Genomic DNA, 21,124 nt, shown 5'->3' on the forward strand with positions numbered 1-21,124 from the left:
AAAAATATTACTTTATGTAGCATTTTTTATCTCCGATTTTACAGCCTTTTTTTCCAATGTCATTTTCTTGTTTCATACCTAAAAATTTTTTAACAATTATATTTAATATTAGTTAATAAACTGAAATAAATAAAAATTGTCAGGTACGAACATATCAAACTTTGTGTTAAAATTAACGTTTTGCATTTAATTAATGGCATTTCCATTTCTTGTTTTATTATACGTTCAAAAGAAAGAGCTGCTATTCTAAAAAATAAACCTTTCACACCATCTCCGGTTTTGGAAGAAACTGCCCAATATTCTGCTTCCACTGATTTGGCCATTTTAATTGCTATTTCTTCAATTTTAGTGTAAACAGAATCGGTCTGAAACATAATTACTTAATATATTTTTTTTCTCGACAAACTTAATTATTATTTTTTTTCAAACTTACCACTAAATCCTTTTTAGTACCGACTAAAAATTTTAATGGAGGGAGTGACGAATTTGCATTTGTTGCTTCATTTAACCAATCTAAACTATTTCTTAATGAGTTTATGTTTGTAAAATCAAATACTGTGACTACAACTTAATAAAAAAAATTAAAAGTTTAATTTTGAAATATTAATTTAATTTATAATTAAAGAGATACTTTACCATGTGCACTCCTGTAATAAGCTGCTGCTATACATCTAAATCTCTCCTGTCCAGCTGTATCCCATCTGAAAAAAAAAAAAAACGGTTAAAAAAATTTTGTTGATCATAGTAGTATAAAAAAAGAAAACGTTTAAATTTTACTTACATTTGAATGTTGAAAGGAGTTTTCAATATTTTAAAATGTTGAATTTCAAAATCGACGCCGATTGTAGCTTTATAATTAAAATTAAATGATTGCCTACAAAATCTATTGACCACACTTGTTTTACCGACATTAACATCCCCTAATATAATCACTTTGCTAAGTCTAGGATCGTTAATTATCGAATTACAATTCTTTTTAACATCTTCAGAAAAATCAATTTGAGTGTATGGAGTTTTTCAATTTCAAATGGCTAGGAAACTGTATTATTTCGTAACTATTTATTATTTTATTTCCGCACATTTTAAAAATTCACTTACAAAAACTACCCTATTACTCATAACTTTTTTTTTTTAAAAACTCGACAACGGAAACGTTCCTATAGAAACAGACGTGTAAATAGAAAACGTGTAATAATCGATGACTCACTTTCTATACCCTTGATGAATAATTTTTTTGCTCTTTTTTTTATTCCTTCATTTTATCTTTATTAAATCTTAATTATAAAAAGTAATGAATTAAAACTGTTAATCCATATATAGTTTTTTAATATTTCTTACTTACTTTGAGGTTATTATTATTATTATGGGCTTAATTCTGTAATACAATCTTTTAAATTAATTTATTTAAAAATTTTTTACAAGTGAATTTTTTATTATTTATTTCTTGTATTAATTTATATTTAAATTCTATATTAAGTATCAATGTAGATGTACTTTTAATGTAATTTTCTAATATATTTTTATTCATAAATCTTAAAATAACTGATAATTAAATTTTTCATTTATATTAACAACTTTTATTTCAAAGATTAAATAATATTCGATACAACACTATAAATATAAACTTATATTTCATAAATTTTTTGTAAGAAAATGTATACAATAATGGCTAGTACCTAATAATTACTTTTATCACAAACATTTACAGTAAAATAAATTATTAAAGATAAAATATTAACAAATTCCTTCAAGCTACTAATTTTATAAAGTTTAATTCTATTTATACTTCTTTAAAACCCAATCGGCATCTTCAAGTGATCTTTCTATTATTTCCTTAATTCTTTCAGGATTCGTTTCATTAATATGTTGTTTAAAACTCTAAAACAAAAGCAAAATTTTAAAATTAAAACATTGTTCAATATCAAAATACTTTTATAAAAGTATCATCAACTTGTAAATAAAATTGTATATTTTTAAAAACATGAACATTCAAATAAATTATTTACTTGTTTAATCGAATGTCTGTAATGTTGTGAAGCACCTGATGGTAAACACTTGCATGCTCTCAATAAGTATTTGTATAATTGACGACCAGTAGTTATGCTATCTCTTAATCCATTAGCAGATAATCCCATATCCAACTAATATTGAGACACTGATTAAATATTAAAATTAGTATATTTTATAAATAATAAATAAAATAAAACTGCGCCCTGATTTACAGTGTTTGTTTTTATTTTATTCATTTTAAATTAAATAAAGTAAATTTGATTAAAATACCTGATCGAATTTTCCGTTATTTAACTTTTGAGTAAAAATTGTGAGGTTATTTTTTCAGGGCCTTATTCAGCTAATTCAAAATCTTAATCTTTGGATTAAACATATGAAAACAAAAGTTGTTACTCAAAAAAAAAAACTAAAATAAATATTTCATGAATGAAATGGATTACATTTTAACATAAATTTACTACAAATTTAATTTTAAAAAACTTATTTATTTAAAATTAGTAATAATTCGCTTATAAAATATAAATTCACACACACGCCAACTTTAATCTCAAATAATAATAATTCTTTTATTAAAACCCTACAAAAGATTACAATAATAAAAATAAACTTTTCTTTTTTTTTTTTTTTATTAAAATAATTCATAAATAATATTTTCTCTTATTGTCAAACAATCAACTTCATCAATTTTAATACTGTTATTTTTAATATTTATTTCTTCTTCCAAATGAAGTTGAGTTTCCAAAAGGCATCTCAATGATTTCTCAGCCTGTAATATTAAAAAAAATAATTTTAATAAATAAAAAATTAATTTAAAACCTTTTTTTTTTTTTTATACCTACCTCGACAAGTGATTTTTGAAGTTTCGAAATAGAATTTTCTATATCTGATACTTCACAAATTAAAGCCATTTCAACTCTGTCCCTAAAAACAAAAAAATTTTTTAAAAGTGTAATTTAATTAAAATTTAATTTAAATTTTTCATATAAATGAACTTACTTGACAAGCTCAACACCAGGTCTTTCTTGTCTTTTTTTAAGACGAGTTTGAGCCAATGCTAAAAATCCTGATTTGTCTTCTATTGATTTTTTCAATTGAATTATGTGATTTTTCATATCGTTCACTTGTCCCGCTATCTGGACCAAAAACAAAATTTTTTTTTTAAAATTATTTTTCCATTGAAAATTTTTTAAAAAAAAATTATATTTGAAATTTAACAAACTTCATAATGTTGTCCTTCTAATTTAAGTTTAGCTTCTTTCATATCGAGTATCTGCCTATGAAAAGCTTCATTTACAACATTATACTGTTCCCTCAAATCTTCTATAATTTTTTCTAATAATATTTTAACGTTTACTTCGAACAATCTTGAATTTTTAATTTTTTTTTCGCTTCCTTTCATTATTTCTTCGGAATAACGTGACCATTCATCCACTGTAATTTTTCTGGAAAAAAAAATTTAGAAAAAGAATGGGTAGAAAAGACAAAGAAAAAAAAATTTTTTTATTGAAATAAAATTAAAAATATTATCTCACGGTGATGGCGAATTTGAATACTCATTTTCTTGTTGAATGCAAATGCTTTCATCATATTCTTTTAAATTCAAACATTCAAAATCAATGGCTAGACATGTAATTTTATCTTTTACATCCTTATTTAGTAAATAAAGCGAAGCTCTTAAATCTCTTTTGTATTCTTTTCCTTGTTCTAGAGTTTTATTTAATACCGTAACCGCGTCCGCAATTTTATTCTTTTCTATTTCTAAAAGCTTTTCAACTTCGTCTTGCACATAATCTACTCCCAGCCTTTTTTTCCTAAATAAAAAAAAAAATTTTTTTTCAACCATTAAATTATTAATTAATATATCAATAATTTATTTATATTAACCTAAAATCGATGCATTTTTGAATTATTTCACTAGCATTTCTACTTATGCATTTAAGTTCATCTTGAATGCGTTCCTGAAGTATTTCCAATATTTCCAATTCGTCGTAAATGGATTTTCGCTTTTTTTCCAATTCTATTCTAAGAAAATCTACGTCTTTTATTCTTCCTTTAAATAACCATTCCGTTTCGTTTTTATTTTTATTAATCAATTCCTGTACTTTACTTTGTGTTCGATCATTATGAGCTATTAATTTTTCCGCTTCTGTTGCTCGAGCCTTGGTAAAACAGTATTGATCTTTTTTATGTGAAACCCATTCACTCGGCTTGAATTGAAGTGGTGGTTGATTTCTTATTACAAAATCACTTAAATTCATTTCACCTGAATCTACTCAAACTATTCCTTATATTAAATTATAAAAGTTTTTTTTTAACAAATCAGTTAACTCAAAACTTTTCCAAATTTCTAAACAAACTACTAACCATGGTAACTTAAAATCTACAAGTTTGATCGATCTTACGTATTTAATTTTTAGTTTTTAAATAAAACTTAAAATAAAGTTATATAGTTAATAAAAAATATTTATTAACCTATTCCTAGTTAATAATAAATAATTTTATAATTAAAAAAAGTTATAAAAAATTTAAATTTTAAAAACTATAATAACCAATTCCTTGTCTTAGACTCATGCAATCAACTTCATCTATTTTAATGCTGTTTATTTTTATATTTATGTCTTCTTGAAGTTGTATTTGGGTTTTACATAAATATCTCAAATTTGCTTGAGACTAAAATTAATAATAAAATTTTATTAAATAAAAAGAAAAAAAAATAATGATTTGATACAAAAAAAAAAAAAATTAAAAACATACCTCCAGAAGCATTTTTTGCAAATCCTGAACTAATGTTCTTACTTCAAAAATTTCATTCACTAGTCTTGTTTCAACTTCATCCCTGTAATAAAATAAATATGATTATTATTCGAATTATGTTTTACTATTATATATAATCATAAGAAATTTTAATTTTTTTTAATTTACCAACCTCACTAATTCTACTTGAGGCCTGTGAGCTCTTTTTCCTAATCTTGTATGTGCTAAAGCCAAGTATCCTTCTTTATCAGCAATGGTTTTTTCTAAATTAGTAATATTTCTCGTCATTTCATTTATTTGTCTGTTTACCTGTTTATAAAAAAATGAAAATAATTACTTTTTTGTAATTAATTTCGATAATAAATAAGTCGAAATACTTTCTTCAAAAAGTTGTTTTTCAAATTTGACTTTCATTTCTTTCTGTTCTTCGATTCTTTGACTAAATGCTTCATTAACAGCATTATATTGATTTCTTAAATCTTCCACAACATCTTTTAATACTCTATCCACAACATTTCTAAAATTTCTAGCTGTATTGACATTTTTAAAACCCTTGAGTATCATATCATCTGTGTAGCGCTGCCATTCATGGAAAGCTACATTTCTAATGCAAGAAGTTTAGAATTTTTTATTACTAAAATAAAATTACAAAAATTTAGTAGATAAAACTACTACTCCTCATTATTATTATTATTATTATTAATGGAATCAATGTAAATAAATATACATTTAATAGTAATTTTTATGAATTTAAAAAACTAATTAAAATCCGATAAGTTTTTAATATAAGTAAAAAAAAAAAAATGTATTCAAGTTTTCTTCTTCAACTTACGAAACATTTAAAGGTCTGGTACCATGATATGTAGAAAGATTCAGATCTGTAGTTTTCAAATTTAAACAATCTCTTTCTATGTTTAATACTTTTAATTTATCTTCCAAGTCCCTATCAAGTAAGAATAATGCAGCCCTTAGTTCTCTCATAATTTCATCAACTTGCTCCAATGTTCTTTGAAGGATCATTTCAGAAGAACCTATTGTTTTAATTTCTTTTCTTAATTCAACTTCAACATTATCCTGCACTAAGTCAATTCCCAATCTATTTTCCCTAAAAAACCAGAAAAAAAATTCCTTTTTTTTTTTTAATTTTTAAAAAAAATTTTAAACAAAAGAGGTATGTATGTAGTGTAAAAATAATATTAAAACTCTTTTGTAATTAAATTAATAATAATATGATTAAAAAATTCACCTTAATATGCAACATCTTTGAGTCCTTGTCTTTCCTATATTTTTAATTGAATTTAATGCATCCCGAATTCTTTCTTTAAAAGCATTTAGAGCTTCCAACTCGACTTGAATGACAGTTCTTGATCTTTCAACTTCATTTCTTAAAAATTCAATATCACCAACTCTTTCCTTCATTTTCAGTTCAGTTACTTCCTTATTTTTATCTAATTTTTCATTTATATTATCAATTACTCTTGCACTCTCCTCTAAAATTCTATCAGACAAAAGTGCTTGATCATCAGCGGCACGAAATTTCTGAGTGGTTTGTTGCTGCCACTCATCATATGTAAATCTTTCTGGAGGAGGTGGCAAAGCCAAAACAGCTCTTCCGCTAAAATTTCGAACGTTTGCACGACTCATAATAATGGATTGATTTGCACAAATTGGGCTAGAAACTAAGGGAATATCAAAAAATCGTTAACTTTTTTGATTGATTTAAAACAAAAATTCGGTTTCTATGGTAATTTTTAAAAATCTTAAAATAAGTAACAAAAAATTTTTTAAAGTCCAGTTATAAATTTTAATTACGAAAATTTGATAATTTTGTAGTATTAAATGCAACAAGACTCATGCCTGAAAATTTCGTATATTAGTTATGAATTTAACAATAAAATGTACCTTGGCGCTCAATTTTATTAAATTTCGTGGTTTCAGAAAAATGTATTAAACTATATTTTACATAACTTTGAATCCGCTCCTGTCAAAATGGTGTCGTGAGAGTTTGTGTGTATTTTGTAAATTTAGAGTGTAATTACAATTACTAATTAGGAAGCCTGAAGACAGTGTTAAAAATAAAATAAATGATTCCGAAACTAATTACATTTTTACATTAAATAAAAAAAAAAAAGAACTAACAGAATGGCTTCTACCAATAAACGGTCCGCCGATGATGTTAACCTAAGCGGGCAGCCACCTATTAAAAAAGTACAGTTTGAACCCATACAAATCGGCCCGATATCGATGTTAGAAGAATTAGATATCAAAGTAATTCAGTTTCAAAATAAAAAACTTGCCCAGAGGTTAGAGCAGAGGCATAGAATAGAAGCTGAACTTAGGCAGAGGATAGAACAGCTAGAAAAAAGACAAACGCAAGATGATGCAGTCTTAAATGTTGTAAATAGATATTGGAATCAGTTAAATGAAGATATACGTGTTCTTCTTCAAAGGTTTGATGCAGAAACTGCTGATGAATCTGAAAATAAAAGTATATTAATTATTTAATTATATTATTCATTTAAATTTTAAATATTCCCCCAGTATATATTTATTCAAATTTTTTCGTTACAGATGAAAATGAAGCTACTACTTCCTTTTTAATGCAATTATCCACTTGGGATAAAGAAGAATTGGATGATAAGTTAGCAAATAGGGTTCAGGTATCAAAAAGAGCTGTGGCCAAAGTCATTCAGGCATTTGATAGGTTAATGCAGAGAAATGAAAAAATCACGCTGGCACTGAAGGGAGAATTAGATGGAGGTCATTTGTGGAATCTTCTACAGTCCTGTCCTGTAGAATGTATGCTTATGTTTTACATCCAATGCTTTGGGTCTAAGCTTTTTAGATTTTAATCGAAAGCCTTTTAGGCTTTTGCTTTAAAATTTAGCACTTATTGAAAATTTGAATTACTATTTCAATAGACAATTAGTTCAAACATATGCTGATGTTAATGTTATTATTTTGCAGTTTTAATTGGCAAAATAATTCAAAGCATTGGATATGAATTTTTTCTTTATTTTGCATGCTTTGACCATTTTTTTAATTTTATAATAATTAATTTTTATTTTTATTTTATTTAGTTCTTTGAAAATTTCATTAACATTAAATGTTATTCTGTTGTAATAATCACAAACCTTAAATTGACCTATAAATGTTCACTTAAATTTATTAACATTAATGTTTACATTTGAGTCATTCGGTTTTGGAAATTATAATTTATAATAATTATTTTTAGATGAGAAACCTAATATGGATGAAACAATTAGGCAAGCCAATATAGATCTGCAAGCTGAAAATAGAAATCTTCATACTTTAAATACATCATTACATGAGAAATATCACACAATGTCACTTAAGGTACTCTTAAATACATTTCCAATGCTTTGTCTTATTACTGTGTAACACAAAGTGACAAAGTATAATTTTTTGATTTTTTCAGATGTCAGAATTACAAGATCTAGTCACTGGTAAAGATACTGAAGCGGCAGAATTAAGAAATCAAATAGATGATTTACAGTATGAATTATTAAAAGTAACAGCTCGTAATGATAAGTTAGAAAATCATTTGGCTGAAGCCATTGAAAAAATAAAAACTTACAAACAACTCCAGTCGGAAGAAAAAGGTTCAGAAAAAGGGAAGCCAGTCGTAACAAGTTTATCCCACAAAAAAGTAATAAAACAATATTTGACGGTTGAAAGTATTTTAATAATAATTTTTGTATAAGGATTTTGTAAAAAAATTTATTTGTTAATTATACAGTTAGAAGAATTGCAAAAAGATTTAGAAGAGCAAAGAGAATTAGCAAATAATCGTCTCCAAGAATTAGATAAACTTCATCAGCAGCACAGAGAAACGTTGAAAGAAGTTGAAAAATTAAAAATGGATATTAGACAGTTGCCAGAATCTGTAGTTGTAGAAACAACAGAATACAAATGTCTTCAATCTCAATTTTCAGTTTTATATAATGAATGTATGCAACTTAAAACTCAATTAGAAGAAACTAGGCATGCTTTACACAATTCTAAAAATAATCATTTGAGGCAAATAGAAATAATGGAAGTAAGTGTATGCATTTAAATAAAATAAAATAATGAAAGTTTAAGTTTAAGTTAATATTTTTTTTTTGTAAATTATTATTATACTAATCGAAATAAAATTTTTCTATTCTTAAAGAGTGATGAATTAGCCAATCAAAAAAAACTTCGATCCGAAGTTATAGTTTTAGAGGATGCACTTGCACAAACGAGAAAAGAATATGAAATGTTGAGAATAGAGTTTGAACAAAATTTAGCAGCAAATGAACAAACCGGTCCCATCAATAGAGAAATGAGGCATTTAATTACTTCTTTGCAAAATCACAATCAGCAATTAAAGGGAGAAGTACACAGATATAAAAGAAAATACAAGGAAGCTAACAGTGAGATACCCAAGGTATGTGAAATGTCAGCCCTCTGGAATTATCCCGTTTCAAATCGATACTCTGTCGTTCATGCATCGAAGCATTAATTTTTTAATAAAATTTTTTTTTTTTTAGCTAAAAAAGCAAATCGAAGAATTCCAATGTAGAAGAGGGAGTTTAGATATGAAATGTGAAATCAAAGAAGAAGGACCTCCCAAACAAGAAGAATCTTCGCCTCCGTGTGAAATAATCAAGGAGGAACAGGATTATATTAAACAAGAACATGCAGACGAAACAAACGAAGTAAAAAAAAAAGAAAAAAAAATTTTTTTAAAAATATTTTGGTGTACTTTACGAATTGTCAATTAAATATTTTTTTTATTTTTTATTTTTATTCAGGCGGACGATTTTATCTCGGAAAGTGATAAAGATAAACAGATACTCACATCTCCAGGTACTAAAAAAGATAAATCTGGAGATTTAAAAAAATCAGATAAAGATTCGAAAAAAGATGGGGCTGCGTCTAGTCCTGCTGCGGCTATTAAATCAGATACCAAAGAGCATCATAATTCAAACAGTCCTCATCAAAGAGCAAAAGTTCCCGACACGGAGCTTGTAAGAGATTTAAAAGCTCAATTAAAGTAAGTACAAAAAAAAAAAAAATTAATTATTTTTCATAATCCCATCCATCATCATGTTTTTTATTTACGTTTAAACTTTTTATCATCAGGAAAGCTCTGAACGAACAAAAAGAAATGAAACTGTTGTTGGATATGTATAAAGGAGTAAGCAAGGAGCAAAGGGACAAAGTTCAATTGATGGCCGCTGAAAAAAAAACGAGAGCTGAATTGGAAGATTTAAAACAACAGTTGAAAAAAATGCAAGAAAGCAAAAGAGAAGATAAAAAAAAATTGGCGGAAGAGGATGCAATAAGAAAAATTAAGCAACTTGAAGAGCAAGCGTACCAATTACAAAAACAGGTTGCCACCCAAAAACAAACCGACGGAAGTTGGACCGGACATAGTAATTTTCATTTAATGAGACCATTTGTAAGTTGAAAAATTTTTTTTTTTTTTTAAACGAATTTCAAAGCGTTTTATTTTGAGATCATAATAATAATAATAATGAGGAATATTTTTAGGAGGAAGAGGCTCTTTTAAATGAAATGGAAGTAACCGGTCAAGCTTTCGAAGAAATGCAAGAACAAAATTCTAGACTAATACAACAGTTGAGAGAAAAAGATGATGCCAATTTCAAATTGATGACCGAAAGGATAAAATCAAATCAATTGCACAAGTTATCGAGGGAAGAAAAAGAAGTTTTGAAAGAACAGGTTTGTTTGTTTTTCACTCGTGGGAATTTTCCATGAACTATTAATAAATTGGATTCAATTTTACACAATTTCGTATTATCCAGGTGTTGACTCTCACCACGCAAGTCGAAGCCACAAACGTCGTTGTTAGAAAGCTTGAAGAAAAAGAAAGGATACTGCAAAATGCATTGGCGACAGCGGAAAAAGAATTGAGCGTTCGTCAGCAAGCCATGGAAATGCATAAACGAAAAGCGATCGAAAGCGCTCAATCAGCAGCCGATCTTAAATTGCACTTGGAAAAATATCACGCTCAAATGAAGGAAGCACAGCAAGTGGTGGCTGAAAAAACGAGCGCGCTCGAAGCCGAAGCATACAAAACCAGAAGACTTCAAGTAAGAGTCGATAAGATGCGTTTTTTAAGGATATTCCTCTCCCTAAACTTACCAAAAAATAATTTTGCACTCATTATAATTTTAACATTACTAGGAGGAAATGGCTCAATTGAGAAGGAAAGCGGAAAGAATGAAGAAAATAGAATTGGCGGGTACGCTTGACGAAGTCATGATGGAAGAAATTCGGGAATACAAGGAAACGTTGACGTGTTCCTCGTGTAAAGTCAAAAGAAAAGATGCGGTTCTCAGTAAATGTTTTCACGTTTTCTGTTGGGATTGTCTTAGAACGCGTTACGAAACGCGTCAGCGAAAATGTCCCAAATGCAACGCAGCTTTCGGAGCAAACGATTATCATAGACTATACCTTTCTTAAAATAGTTTTTTTTTTTTTTTTTTTTTTTTTTTAACGCGATGACACCCAATATGTATAAAAATGATTATATTTGTAGTATTGATTTCTTAGAGATTAGGATTTCGCGGAATGATTCCGCGGAAAAATTTTTTTTATATATATATATATATATTATTTATAATAGGGGAAAAAAAAAAATTGTTTTTTTTTTTTTTTAAACTCTAATTAATTCTCACACAAAAAAAATTTTTTTTTTTTTTTTTGTCAATATTATTATTATTATTATTAGTAAGGGAAAAATGGTTGCGTAACTTATTCTAAAAAAAGTGTAATTGGTGCAGTAAATGTCTATTTTTAATGTTCTTTTTAAAATAAAAAAAAAAAAAAAAATTTGCACAGAAATGATACATACGAGCTCCTCACGGTGGTCACGAAACCGCCCCCTTCCTCTCCTCCCTCCCCCTCCGTAATGCACAGTATAATTAAATCAATTTGAAAAATTTAGTTTAATTTTAATTAATTAAAATGAATGTAATATACACATATATATATATATATTAAAATATAAATTTAGATTTTAATTTTTTAATATTATTATTATTATTATTATTATTGTAGTACCCGTACCCGTACCCGTTTTGTATTTATTTTTAAAAACAGGATATAAGAAAAATCTGTACGTTGATATAGTTTTGGGATTAAATTGACTAATTTTAACTGTACAAAAATAAACAATTTTCGAATATAAAAATCTGAAATTAAAAAATATATATATATATATATTAAAAATAATAATAATGTTTTGATTTATGAATAAAGTTAAAAATTTCATTTTTTTTTAATAATAATAATAATAAAATAAAATAACATAAAAAATAAAAACCAAAAATTGATAAAAAAACTAACAACGTAAAATACATAAAAGAAGACAGATACATAAATAATTAAAATTACTAAAAAATATGACCGATTGTTTGTTACGAACAAAAAATTTTTTATATACATAATAATCGTATATATTTATATGTATACTTATGTAAATACAAAAAAAAACGTGAATTAAAAAATTATGTTTAACAAGTGATCAATCATTCTCTCTCTGATAATTAAATAAATCAAAAACGAAAAATTTATATGGCTGTTGTAAGGACGGCTTTATTATTTTTTATATTTATATTATCATCATTATTTCCGTTCGAAGACGTATTTGCATTTTCATCGCCGTTCGCCGTTTTCTCATAACTTTTTTCGACTAATTCTTGTCTTAGTAAAGCCAACGGTGGACATTTAAGAACCATATCCTGAACCGAATTCAACGCCTGAAAATATCAAGTAATAAGGACAAATTCTCGATTAAACATCGTGCGGTGATTTCCCTTTACATCCTCTTGCCATAATACCAATAATAATAATAATAATAGATCATCTTCATGAAAATTCAACTTACTCCGAGTGCCGAATCGATCATATCGAATCTTTTTTGCATTTCGTCCATAGCAATTTGTTCGTTTTCTTTACATAAAGATTTCGCATCTTCGAGTTGACTTATGCGAACGTTCAATTGAGATCTTGCATCCGTTAATTCTTTTTGAAGTCTTTCTAAATTATTTTTTAATTTTTCCTGATTTATTTTCTCTTGATTTAATTCTTCCGAGAGATTCGATCTACGTAACACAAAAAATGATTTAGAGTTAAAAAAAATAACAAGTTTTAGTTTTCCATTTCGGTAAAAACAAAGACAAACCTATCATCTTTTAATTTTTCCACATGTTTTTCATTTTCTTCTTGAATGATTCTAATAACTTTTAATAATTTCGTAACTAAATTATCGACGTCGATTATTTGATCGACTAAAGAATTGACTTCTATGGGAATGATTTCGTCGAGGAAAATACTTTTTACATTTTCATTTTTCTCAATCAATTGTCTATTCAAGATGGCATCGGAAAGATTTTGAAGGGAATTACTTCGGGTTAAATTATTTTTACGACAACGCTCTTCTTCTTCTTCTTCTTCGTCTTTACTAATCTTTTTTTCATCTTCTATGACGATTTTGCTCGAAGAACAAGAAGAATTTTCATCGAACGAACTTTCCAAATTTAAACATGGCTCTGATTCAGCATCGAAAAACGTGAGTTGTTCCAAAGTATTATCTAAAAAAAAAATAAATAAATAAATAAAAATGTTTAAACAACAACAACAACAACAACAAGAAAGCATTTAACAACTCACCCGAAGGTTTTCTAGACGACGATGAATTTTTTTTTAAAAATGGCGAATGAGCAGCATTTCTTATAGCTCCTAAAATAACTTGCAATAATGATTCTCCCTGTTTAGGAATTTCCAATGGTTTTGATGTTGGATAATCAGGTGAATTATCTTCACTTTGACTATAAGCTTCATTGTGAAAAATTATGTCCTAAATAAATATAAAAAAAATATAAAAATAAGTTAAAATAATAATAAATTGGATTTACAATGCACGTCACATACAAAAAAAAAAAATATCAGGCGAACATAATTTTATACACAATAAAATAATTTATAGCCAAGACAAAAATTGTTGATAGCCAAAAGTTTTACTTATACGACACAATAAATCTACTTATAAATGAATGAATGAATGAATGAATGAATAAAGCCTCAAAAGCTAGCAAATTTTTGTATTAAAAAAAAAAAAAAGAAAAAAAAGCTTCGACATTAAATAAATTTCAAACTTACCCAAATTAATAAATAAATATTTATGTTTTAACTGTTAAATAAATTTTACTTTTTCGTTTCAAATCATTTCATGAAATCAATATATATATATATATTACTACCAAATAATAATTTATATATTTATAATAAAATAAAATTAATTTACAAAATAATTAATTTTTAATCGACTAGAATTTTTCCCTTTTTAAAATTCAAATTAACTCCCATCACATTTCGATAGAAAAAAAATTCATTAATTTTACAAAAAAAAAATTTTCACATAAACTAAATTAAAAAAATAAAATAAATCTATCTTTCCTTTACTCGATAATATATTTTTATACTTAAAATTCATTTAAACATTACAAATAATATATTAAAATAAATTGACAGCTGTTAACTTTATGGCTATCAACAATAATTAACATCAATAGAAACATTTACACATATATATTTATTTACTATAATGATACTTTTGAAAATAAAGTATTATTACTTGGTTAATTTAATTAAAAAAATTTTTTTTTTAAAAAGTAATTCAAATCGATAAAATATCACAAAATACAATAAGAGCGATATTAAGCCTTTACAATTTGAATCTAACATATTAATGCCCTACAAAGCAACAAGCTTCTTCTTACTTAACATAATTGTTAGAATAATTTTGAATTTCGTATATAATAACAATCAATTACATAAAAATTATGTGAAAGTTAATTAGATGTTAATAAATTTTTTTTTTTCGAATTAATGTTTATAATCGTTTGAAAAAAATTTACTCTACTTTAGTTCTTTAAAAAAAAAAAAATAATCTACTAAAGTAACTAATTCATCATTATTTGAAAGAATGTTTTATGACTTTTTTTAAAAAATCAAATTAATTTAATTAACAAGAAGAAATTTTAATTGACTGTTTCATTTGATTCTGTACCTCTAAATCTTTTTCTGTTATATTGCAAGACAGTGACAATTGTTCGACCAAAGTATCTAAACGAGCTCCAAGACCAGATAAAGCAACTGCAGCTGCAGACACGGCAGCTCCTTGCTGTACGAGAACATCACGACTTCTTTGATCTAAACCGCTTAATTTTGCTTCCAATGAAAGGTTTTCTTGTCTGAGAAAATTTTTGGCGTGGAAAAAAAAAACATTTCGATTGTATTTTTGTCGAGTGGTCTTAAAAATAAAAGATTAGATAAAAAAATTAAAAAATTACCTTCTTTGTTCGCATATCCTGACTAGGTGTTTGCATTCTTCCTGCTGTTGTTGAAGAAGCGTTTCTTTTTTATTAATTTCACTATTAAGTCTTTTTAACTGTAAAAGAAAATAATTAACCGTTTATTCGAAATACAAAAATTTATTTATTTATTTATTTTTAAATCTAATTTTTATTTATTTAATCCGAATAATAATTTAATTTTATCTCGAATAAATAAAACACTATTTAAAAAAAAAATCGTTTTAAAAAACGTTCTTCTCTGAAACTTCTCTTCGTTAAAAAAGTACTGCCAACTTAAAAAGTAATTTAAAAATTTCCCTAACGTTTATTATACGAAAATAAAGGAAAAAACAAAATGGCGGCACAACAATAATAATTTCACAACACAAACTCGTAATTTTTCGACGAAATATTGTAATCAAAAATTCATTACACTTTCACTTAAGTTTAATTATTATTATATTTTTAATACTCGAGACTAACTTTTCCCTCGTTTTTTTTTTAAATATAAATTTTTATTAATCTAACCGCAAAGTTTATTTAAAACTAACCGCTGAAATAAAATTTTTATTAAAAATCAAAATGGCTAAAAAATAATAAAAAAAAAATTTTTTTTTTTTTTTTTACTTACTTCAACTTCGGTATCCAAAAGTGATTCGGATAAAGCCGTTTTTTCAGCTTGTAAAAAATCTTGCAATTCCGAATATTCTTCTTCGATTTCTTGTTGTTGTTGTAAAAGATTTTTTTGAGCGGCAAGACTTTTTTCTAAATCCTACAACGATATCAAATAACAAAAAAAAAAAAAAAAAAATTACAAAACAAATTTTCATTTTTTTCCCCTCCCCTCCCCCCCAACTAAGTTAAAAAAAAAAAAAAAAAAAGTGAAAATTATAAGAAAAAAAATTTTTTTTTAATAAAATGAAAAAGAAAGTTTTTTAAAAAAAATAAAAATAAGAAAATTACGGTAATAAAAAATTTTCATTTTTTTCATTTTTTTTTTTTTTTATGCACTGTTGGAATTTAAATCTCAATTTTTTTTTTTTTTTGGGTAATAATTAGTTGTAATGAAAAAAAAAAAAAAAAAGAAAAATCACATGAATAATAATATTAATTATTATTATTATTATTATTCTACCTGTATAAATTACTTTTCCTTTGTAATTACTTTAGAAATTATTATTTTTAATTTAATATATAGGAAACAAACGATACAATTACAGTAAAATAAAAATAAAAAAAATTATTAATTTATTACTCGAGTAATAATAAATAATAATAATAATAATAATAATAAGAAAAGATTGTTTTCCTTTTTTTTTTTTTGAAATTTTTTACAATAAAAATTTTTTTATGTGTTATATTTTTATAATGACTTTTATCTTTTTTATGTAACCTTTGACCTTTTATTTTATTATATACTTTTCGGTGCATTTCCTTTATAAAAAAATAAATCATAAATTATTATGTAATTAAAAATTTTTTTGTTAACTACAACAACAACAACAACAGCAACATGATAGAGTATTTTTTTTTTTTGTGGTAACTTACTCTGTGAGCAATGAGTTTATATCTTCGGAGTTCTGACAATTCTTGCTGTTGTTTGAGAACGGTCAAACCGACAGCTTGAAAATGTTTTTCGAGTTCGTTGAGTCCGTTATTTAAAATGTCGACATCTTCCGAATGACCGAGAAGTTTATTTATTTTCAATAAAATATTTTTTTTATCCTCTTTCAATTCTTCATTTTCTTTTATGAATTTTTCCAATTTTTCATTTTGTTTCAAATAATCATTTTCCAATTTTTTCAGTCTTTCTCTACCTTCAGTCTATGAAGAAGAAAAAATTTTTGAGTTTTAAATAATTAAAATGAAAAAATGATTTCTAATGTACGTACCTGAATTTCTTTATCTTCTTTTTGACAAGTACCTTCTTGGGTTTTTTTTTCTTTTATTTGTATACCCGAACTAGTGCAACTTATATCTTGATTCGTTATAAGAGTCTGTACGCTTACTTCGTGATAAATAATAGTTTTACACGAGTTCTTTTTTATTTTAGGATAAGGAGGTAAAGTTTTATTTTTTTCTTTTAATTTTTGATTTCTTAACGTAACGGTTTTATTCAAATTCGGTTCTCTCGATGTTGAATTACTCCTCGAGAGCGAAGTTTGAACGACAGAAATCGATAATGGTTCCGAAACCACCGATTTCTTTTTTTGCCTTCTCGGCAATGTGCCGTATTTATCTAATGCGTTTGATTTTATTTCGGAAATGTCGTTTTTACAACTTTCTTCTATCGAACCTGATGTTAAACTGGAGGACATGACTGCAGAACTATTTCTTCGGGTTGGATCTGCTACGCTCGATACTCGAATTCTCGCTCCCGACGTTTGAGTCTTTTGAGAGGAAGACGACCATTTTTCACTGCTTTTAACTTTGTTTCCCTTACTGTCGGGTTTTTCTGCAACTCCTGTTTTTACGCTTCGACTACTTATTTGACCAGACTTTGAACCAGAATTGACTTTTGACGCCGAAGATGAAATTCTTACGCCGCTGTGTGATCTAACGGATGACTTTTCGTAAATGCCGTTTCTCGTCATAGATTCTGATCTGCGCACCATTGAGGATTTACCACTTTCCGAATTTTTCACATCCCGCAGTCGATTTGATCTCTTAAAGTCTAAAGAAGGATTCAATTGATCGGGAGTAACGGCTTCATGAGTCGATGATGTTTCGCTGCAAGATTCGCTCGTACCCTCACCTTCGTAACAGCTACCTTTTCGACTTCCTAATCGCGATCTTTCCGTTTTACCGTAATTTTTTTTTATTTTCCAAATATTACTCCCCCCACTATCACTTCCTTTTTTTAAACGGGTTTTATCTGAACTCTCGCTTTCGCATTCGCTTCCCCTATCTATTTCAGGCTCCGAAGAATAACTCACTAAACTCGAGCCGCAAGATTGAACGGGGGTAGCTCTGTCGCTGTTGCTACCGTTACTGCTGAGTGCACGAATCACTTCGACACCGCTGTCGGTTCCATCGTTAGTCTCGTGGTGTATCCCACCTTCGAAACTTTGGTCACCATTATTTTTTTCAAAACTTCTATCTATCATTCGAACGTTGTCTTTACCGGCTGAAACCGGAAAATTTAAATTATTGCATAATACTTTGGTGATGCCGTTGTCAGTCTTGTCTGACAATAAGGATAATTTTCTTTGAGCATTTCCTAAATCCGCAGAATTACGTTTTGTGCTTTTATAAAGCTCTGTAGGACTTGAAAGTTTTTTATTATTCGATTCTTTTCCCTGCATATTGAGACTTTCATTCTCGTTTTATCACACTTTTTTTAAAATCCTGGAAAAATTCGAAAAAAAAAAAAAATAAATAAATTAGGTAATAAAATAATTATTAAATTATAAATCAAAACAATTGAATATTCACTTGCGAGTGTTATTCATAATAATTTTTTAAACAAAAGAAATAGAAAAAGTAGTGAAATTAATAAAAAAAAATTAATTTGATAATTTATAGAATAATAATAATAATAATAAAATTATTTTCGGATGAGAACTTACAAAGTTACGAAATATTATATTACTTATTATTATTACGATTATAACATTTTCCAGTACGTTATAAATTACATGGCAACCATAAATTTTACAAAAAAAAAAAATTTTAGTTTTTTATTGTTTGTTACATTTTGCTTTTTTGCAGCAAAATCATTTGCGGAAGTGAGAATTTCGTCCGATTGTTGACGTCACAAAAACATAAACTAAAATTTTTAAAGAATTTTCCCAATTGAAAATTATTTTAACGAACTACTAAAAAAAAAAATTAGCACCTAATTTATATATATATATATATATATATATATATATATATATATATATATATATATAAAAACTTAAAAAATAATAACACACGTTGTTAATAATAATAATAATTATTATTATTTAACTAAATGATACAACACCAAAGTTTCCAAATTGAAAAATAATATTCGAGGAATCGTACCCTAACATTTCTCTCTCTCTCTCTCTCTAATAAAGTTTTATAGTAATTACAAGTCCGAGTACTTTTCAAATTAATCAAGTCAAATTTAAAGTTCAAATTAAAACATTTATTTATACCATCGTAATAATAGCCAGATATTTAGTTTTATTAGTTTAATAATTTCAATTAATTTTTCCGAGCTTGTAAATCAATTAATTAATCTTATACGATCATAATCATCATCATCAGGTCGCTAATAAGAAAAAATTTAATCGACAAAGCCATTGACCGACGATTTAAAAAAAAAAAAAAATTTTTTTTTGTTTTGTTTTTAATACGGTTTGAAATTTAGCCCAAAAAAAAAACAAATAAAATGTGATTTAGGGCGTTTTGCATTTACACCCCGACACGGTAATAAACATTAATTAAAATATTTATTTATTTAAATATTAGTGTTTATAATCCATATCCGCCCAAAAATCGATTTTTTTTTTTTATATTTAAAAAAAGGAAGTGCGCCTCTTCCTGTTTGTATGCGTGTGTCACCAAGCCTTCATCGAATTAATGTTTATATTATTATTATTATTATTATAATACGTTTATAAGAAATAGATTAAGTAATTATAATAACACGTTTAGAAAAAAATTTTTTTTTTTTTTTTTCGAAAAAAAAAAGGAATAAAATAAATTTTTAATGGTTCAATTATTAAAAAGAAACATCGTGTACATTGGTCGCTATTATTATTATTATTATTTTTGCAGTTAATTTTTGTGGCCTAAAAAAAAAGAAAGGTCGGGTATGTCATTGACTTTATAACGCAAAAAAAAAAAAAAAAAAAATTGTAAGTAAAAACAGAAATCCATACCCATGAAAACAAGTAATAAAATCAAATAACGTATAAAAAAATTTGAAATAATTCAATGGCGAAGTGAAATATTAGGTTTAAGCCATTTTTTTTTTTTTTTTTTTTAAACAAACATTTTTTTTGTTAAACAACAACAACAACAACAAATTCCACGCCATCTTTAATAATAAAATGAATATTATTTTGATGGCTACACATATATATAATCTTAAAAATAATAAAATAATTTTTTTTTTGTCAAGAGATAATTTAAAAGTTTCTTTTTTAATAATTTTAATTTGCGTTTCGATGAATTGATCCTTTCAGATGCTGTATATAAACACAATCGAAAGCCATTTTATAATTTTTTTCCTTACACATTTTTCTAAAATAACAAAATGGCGTAACAACAGGGATGATTACAACGAATAAAACGTATTTATTATATATATATACAGTTACTTCTTCAATTTAACTTGAAAACGAAGGAAAAAAGACAAGATGTCGACGATGATGATATGGACAAGAAGGGCAACATGCCGTGAAAAAAAAATTAACCGCAAAAAAAAAAAAAAAATGATGATGATGATGATGATTACAGATGATGATTTCTTTTTACCGTAATCTACCTGAAATGTAATTTCGATTTTTTTTTTTTTTTTTTTTTTTTTTACTTCAACTACTACAGTCAGTCATTGCCTTATTAACAACAAATAAATAAATAATTGAAAACGAAATGGAAAAAATAAAATTTTTATTTGTGAAAGTAAAAAAATGTTTTTGTTTCACGAACCATAGAATAGCAGCAATATTTTATATCATTTAAAAGTAATAGTATAACTCGTAAAAAAAAAAAAAAAAAAGGAAAAATGAAATGTTTGTGTTTGTATGTGTTTGTGCGTTTGTTGAATTAATACGTTGACCCTATTCTATTTTTTTCATTCTTTTTATTCTCCCTCGATCCTAGTCTTAACATTTCTAACATTTTATTTCTTACTTATGTACTACACAACAATTTTCTTTTTTTTTTTTTTTTTGAAAAAATTGTGGTTAAAAAAAAGAAAAACCGCAAAAATAAATTAATATTTTAAAAAAATTACTTCACAAGTTTGTTTTTATTGAAAAGTTGATGATGATGATTTCACTTCTTTC

General features: G+C 26.0%; 5 protein-coding genes across 5 annotated transcripts; 1 reads left to right on the forward strand and 4 right to left on the reverse strand.

Annotated features, from left to right (window-relative positions):
* Positions 1–7: 7 nt before the first annotated feature.
* On the reverse strand, positions 8–1,119 carry Phum_PHUM101890 (GTP-binding nuclear protein RAN1, putative; the record flags this gene model as incomplete). The annotated part of the gene is made up of 6 exons (XM_002423936.1): positions 8–66; positions 161–365; positions 434–567; positions 637–701; positions 782–983; positions 1,095–1,119. The coding sequence occupies 6 exons, from the start codon at positions 1,117–1,119 to the stop codon at positions 8–10; spliced, it is 690 nt and encodes a 229-aa protein (XP_002423981.1).
* Positions 1,120–1,776: 657 nt separating this feature from the next.
* On the reverse strand, positions 1,777–2,135 carry Phum_PHUM101900 (uncharacterized protein; the record flags this gene model as incomplete). Its single annotated transcript, XM_002423937.1, has 2 exons — positions 1,777–1,878; positions 2,007–2,135. The coding sequence occupies 2 exons, from the start codon at positions 2,133–2,135 to the stop codon at positions 1,777–1,779; spliced, it is 231 nt and encodes a 76-aa protein (XP_002423982.1).
* Positions 2,136–2,638: 503 nt separating this feature from the next.
* Phum_PHUM101910 (Tektin-1, putative) lies at positions 2,639–6,408 on the reverse strand (the record flags this gene model as incomplete). The annotated part of the gene is made up of 6 exons (XM_002423938.1): positions 2,639–2,776; positions 2,850–2,931; positions 3,007–3,139; positions 5,142–5,368; positions 5,597–5,869; positions 6,011–6,408. 6 exons carry the CDS (start codon positions 6,406–6,408, stop codon positions 2,639–2,641), a joined length of 1,251 nt encoding a protein of 416 aa, XP_002423983.1.
* A 498-nt stretch (positions 6,409–6,906) lies between these two features.
* On the forward strand, positions 6,907–11,241 carry Phum_PHUM101920 (ubiquitin-protein ligase BRE1A, putative; the record flags this gene model as incomplete). Its single annotated transcript, XM_002423939.1, has 13 exons — positions 6,907–7,252; positions 7,336–7,563; positions 8,000–8,121; positions 8,204–8,455; positions 8,525–8,824; positions 8,939–9,250; positions 9,300–9,510; positions 9,619–9,805; positions 9,895–10,032; positions 10,099–10,213; positions 10,306–10,497; positions 10,581–10,868; positions 10,963–11,241. The coding sequence occupies 13 exons, from the start codon at positions 6,907–6,909 to the stop codon at positions 11,239–11,241; spliced, it is 2,970 nt and encodes a 989-aa protein (XP_002423984.1).
* A 1,417-nt stretch (positions 11,242–12,658) lies between these two features.
* On the reverse strand, positions 12,659–18,442 carry Phum_PHUM101930 (Hyaluronan mediated motility receptor, putative; the record flags this gene model as incomplete). The annotated part of the gene is made up of 8 exons (XM_002423940.1): positions 12,659–12,884; positions 12,965–13,331; positions 13,453–13,639; positions 14,852–15,035; positions 15,135–15,232; positions 15,769–15,909; positions 16,686–16,961; positions 17,030–18,442. The coding sequence occupies 8 exons, from the start codon at positions 18,440–18,442 to the stop codon at positions 12,659–12,661; spliced, it is 2,892 nt and encodes a 963-aa protein (XP_002423985.1).
* Between the last annotated feature and the right edge of the window lie 2,682 nt (positions 18,443–21,124).

The sequence above is a fragment of the Pediculus humanus genome, genomic scaffold (assembly GCF_000006295.1).
Source record: "Pediculus humanus corporis 1103172107453 genomic scaffold, whole genome shotgun sequence".
In the NCBI taxonomy this organism is placed as follows: Eukaryota; Metazoa; Arthropoda; class Insecta; order Psocodea; family Pediculidae; genus Pediculus; species Pediculus humanus.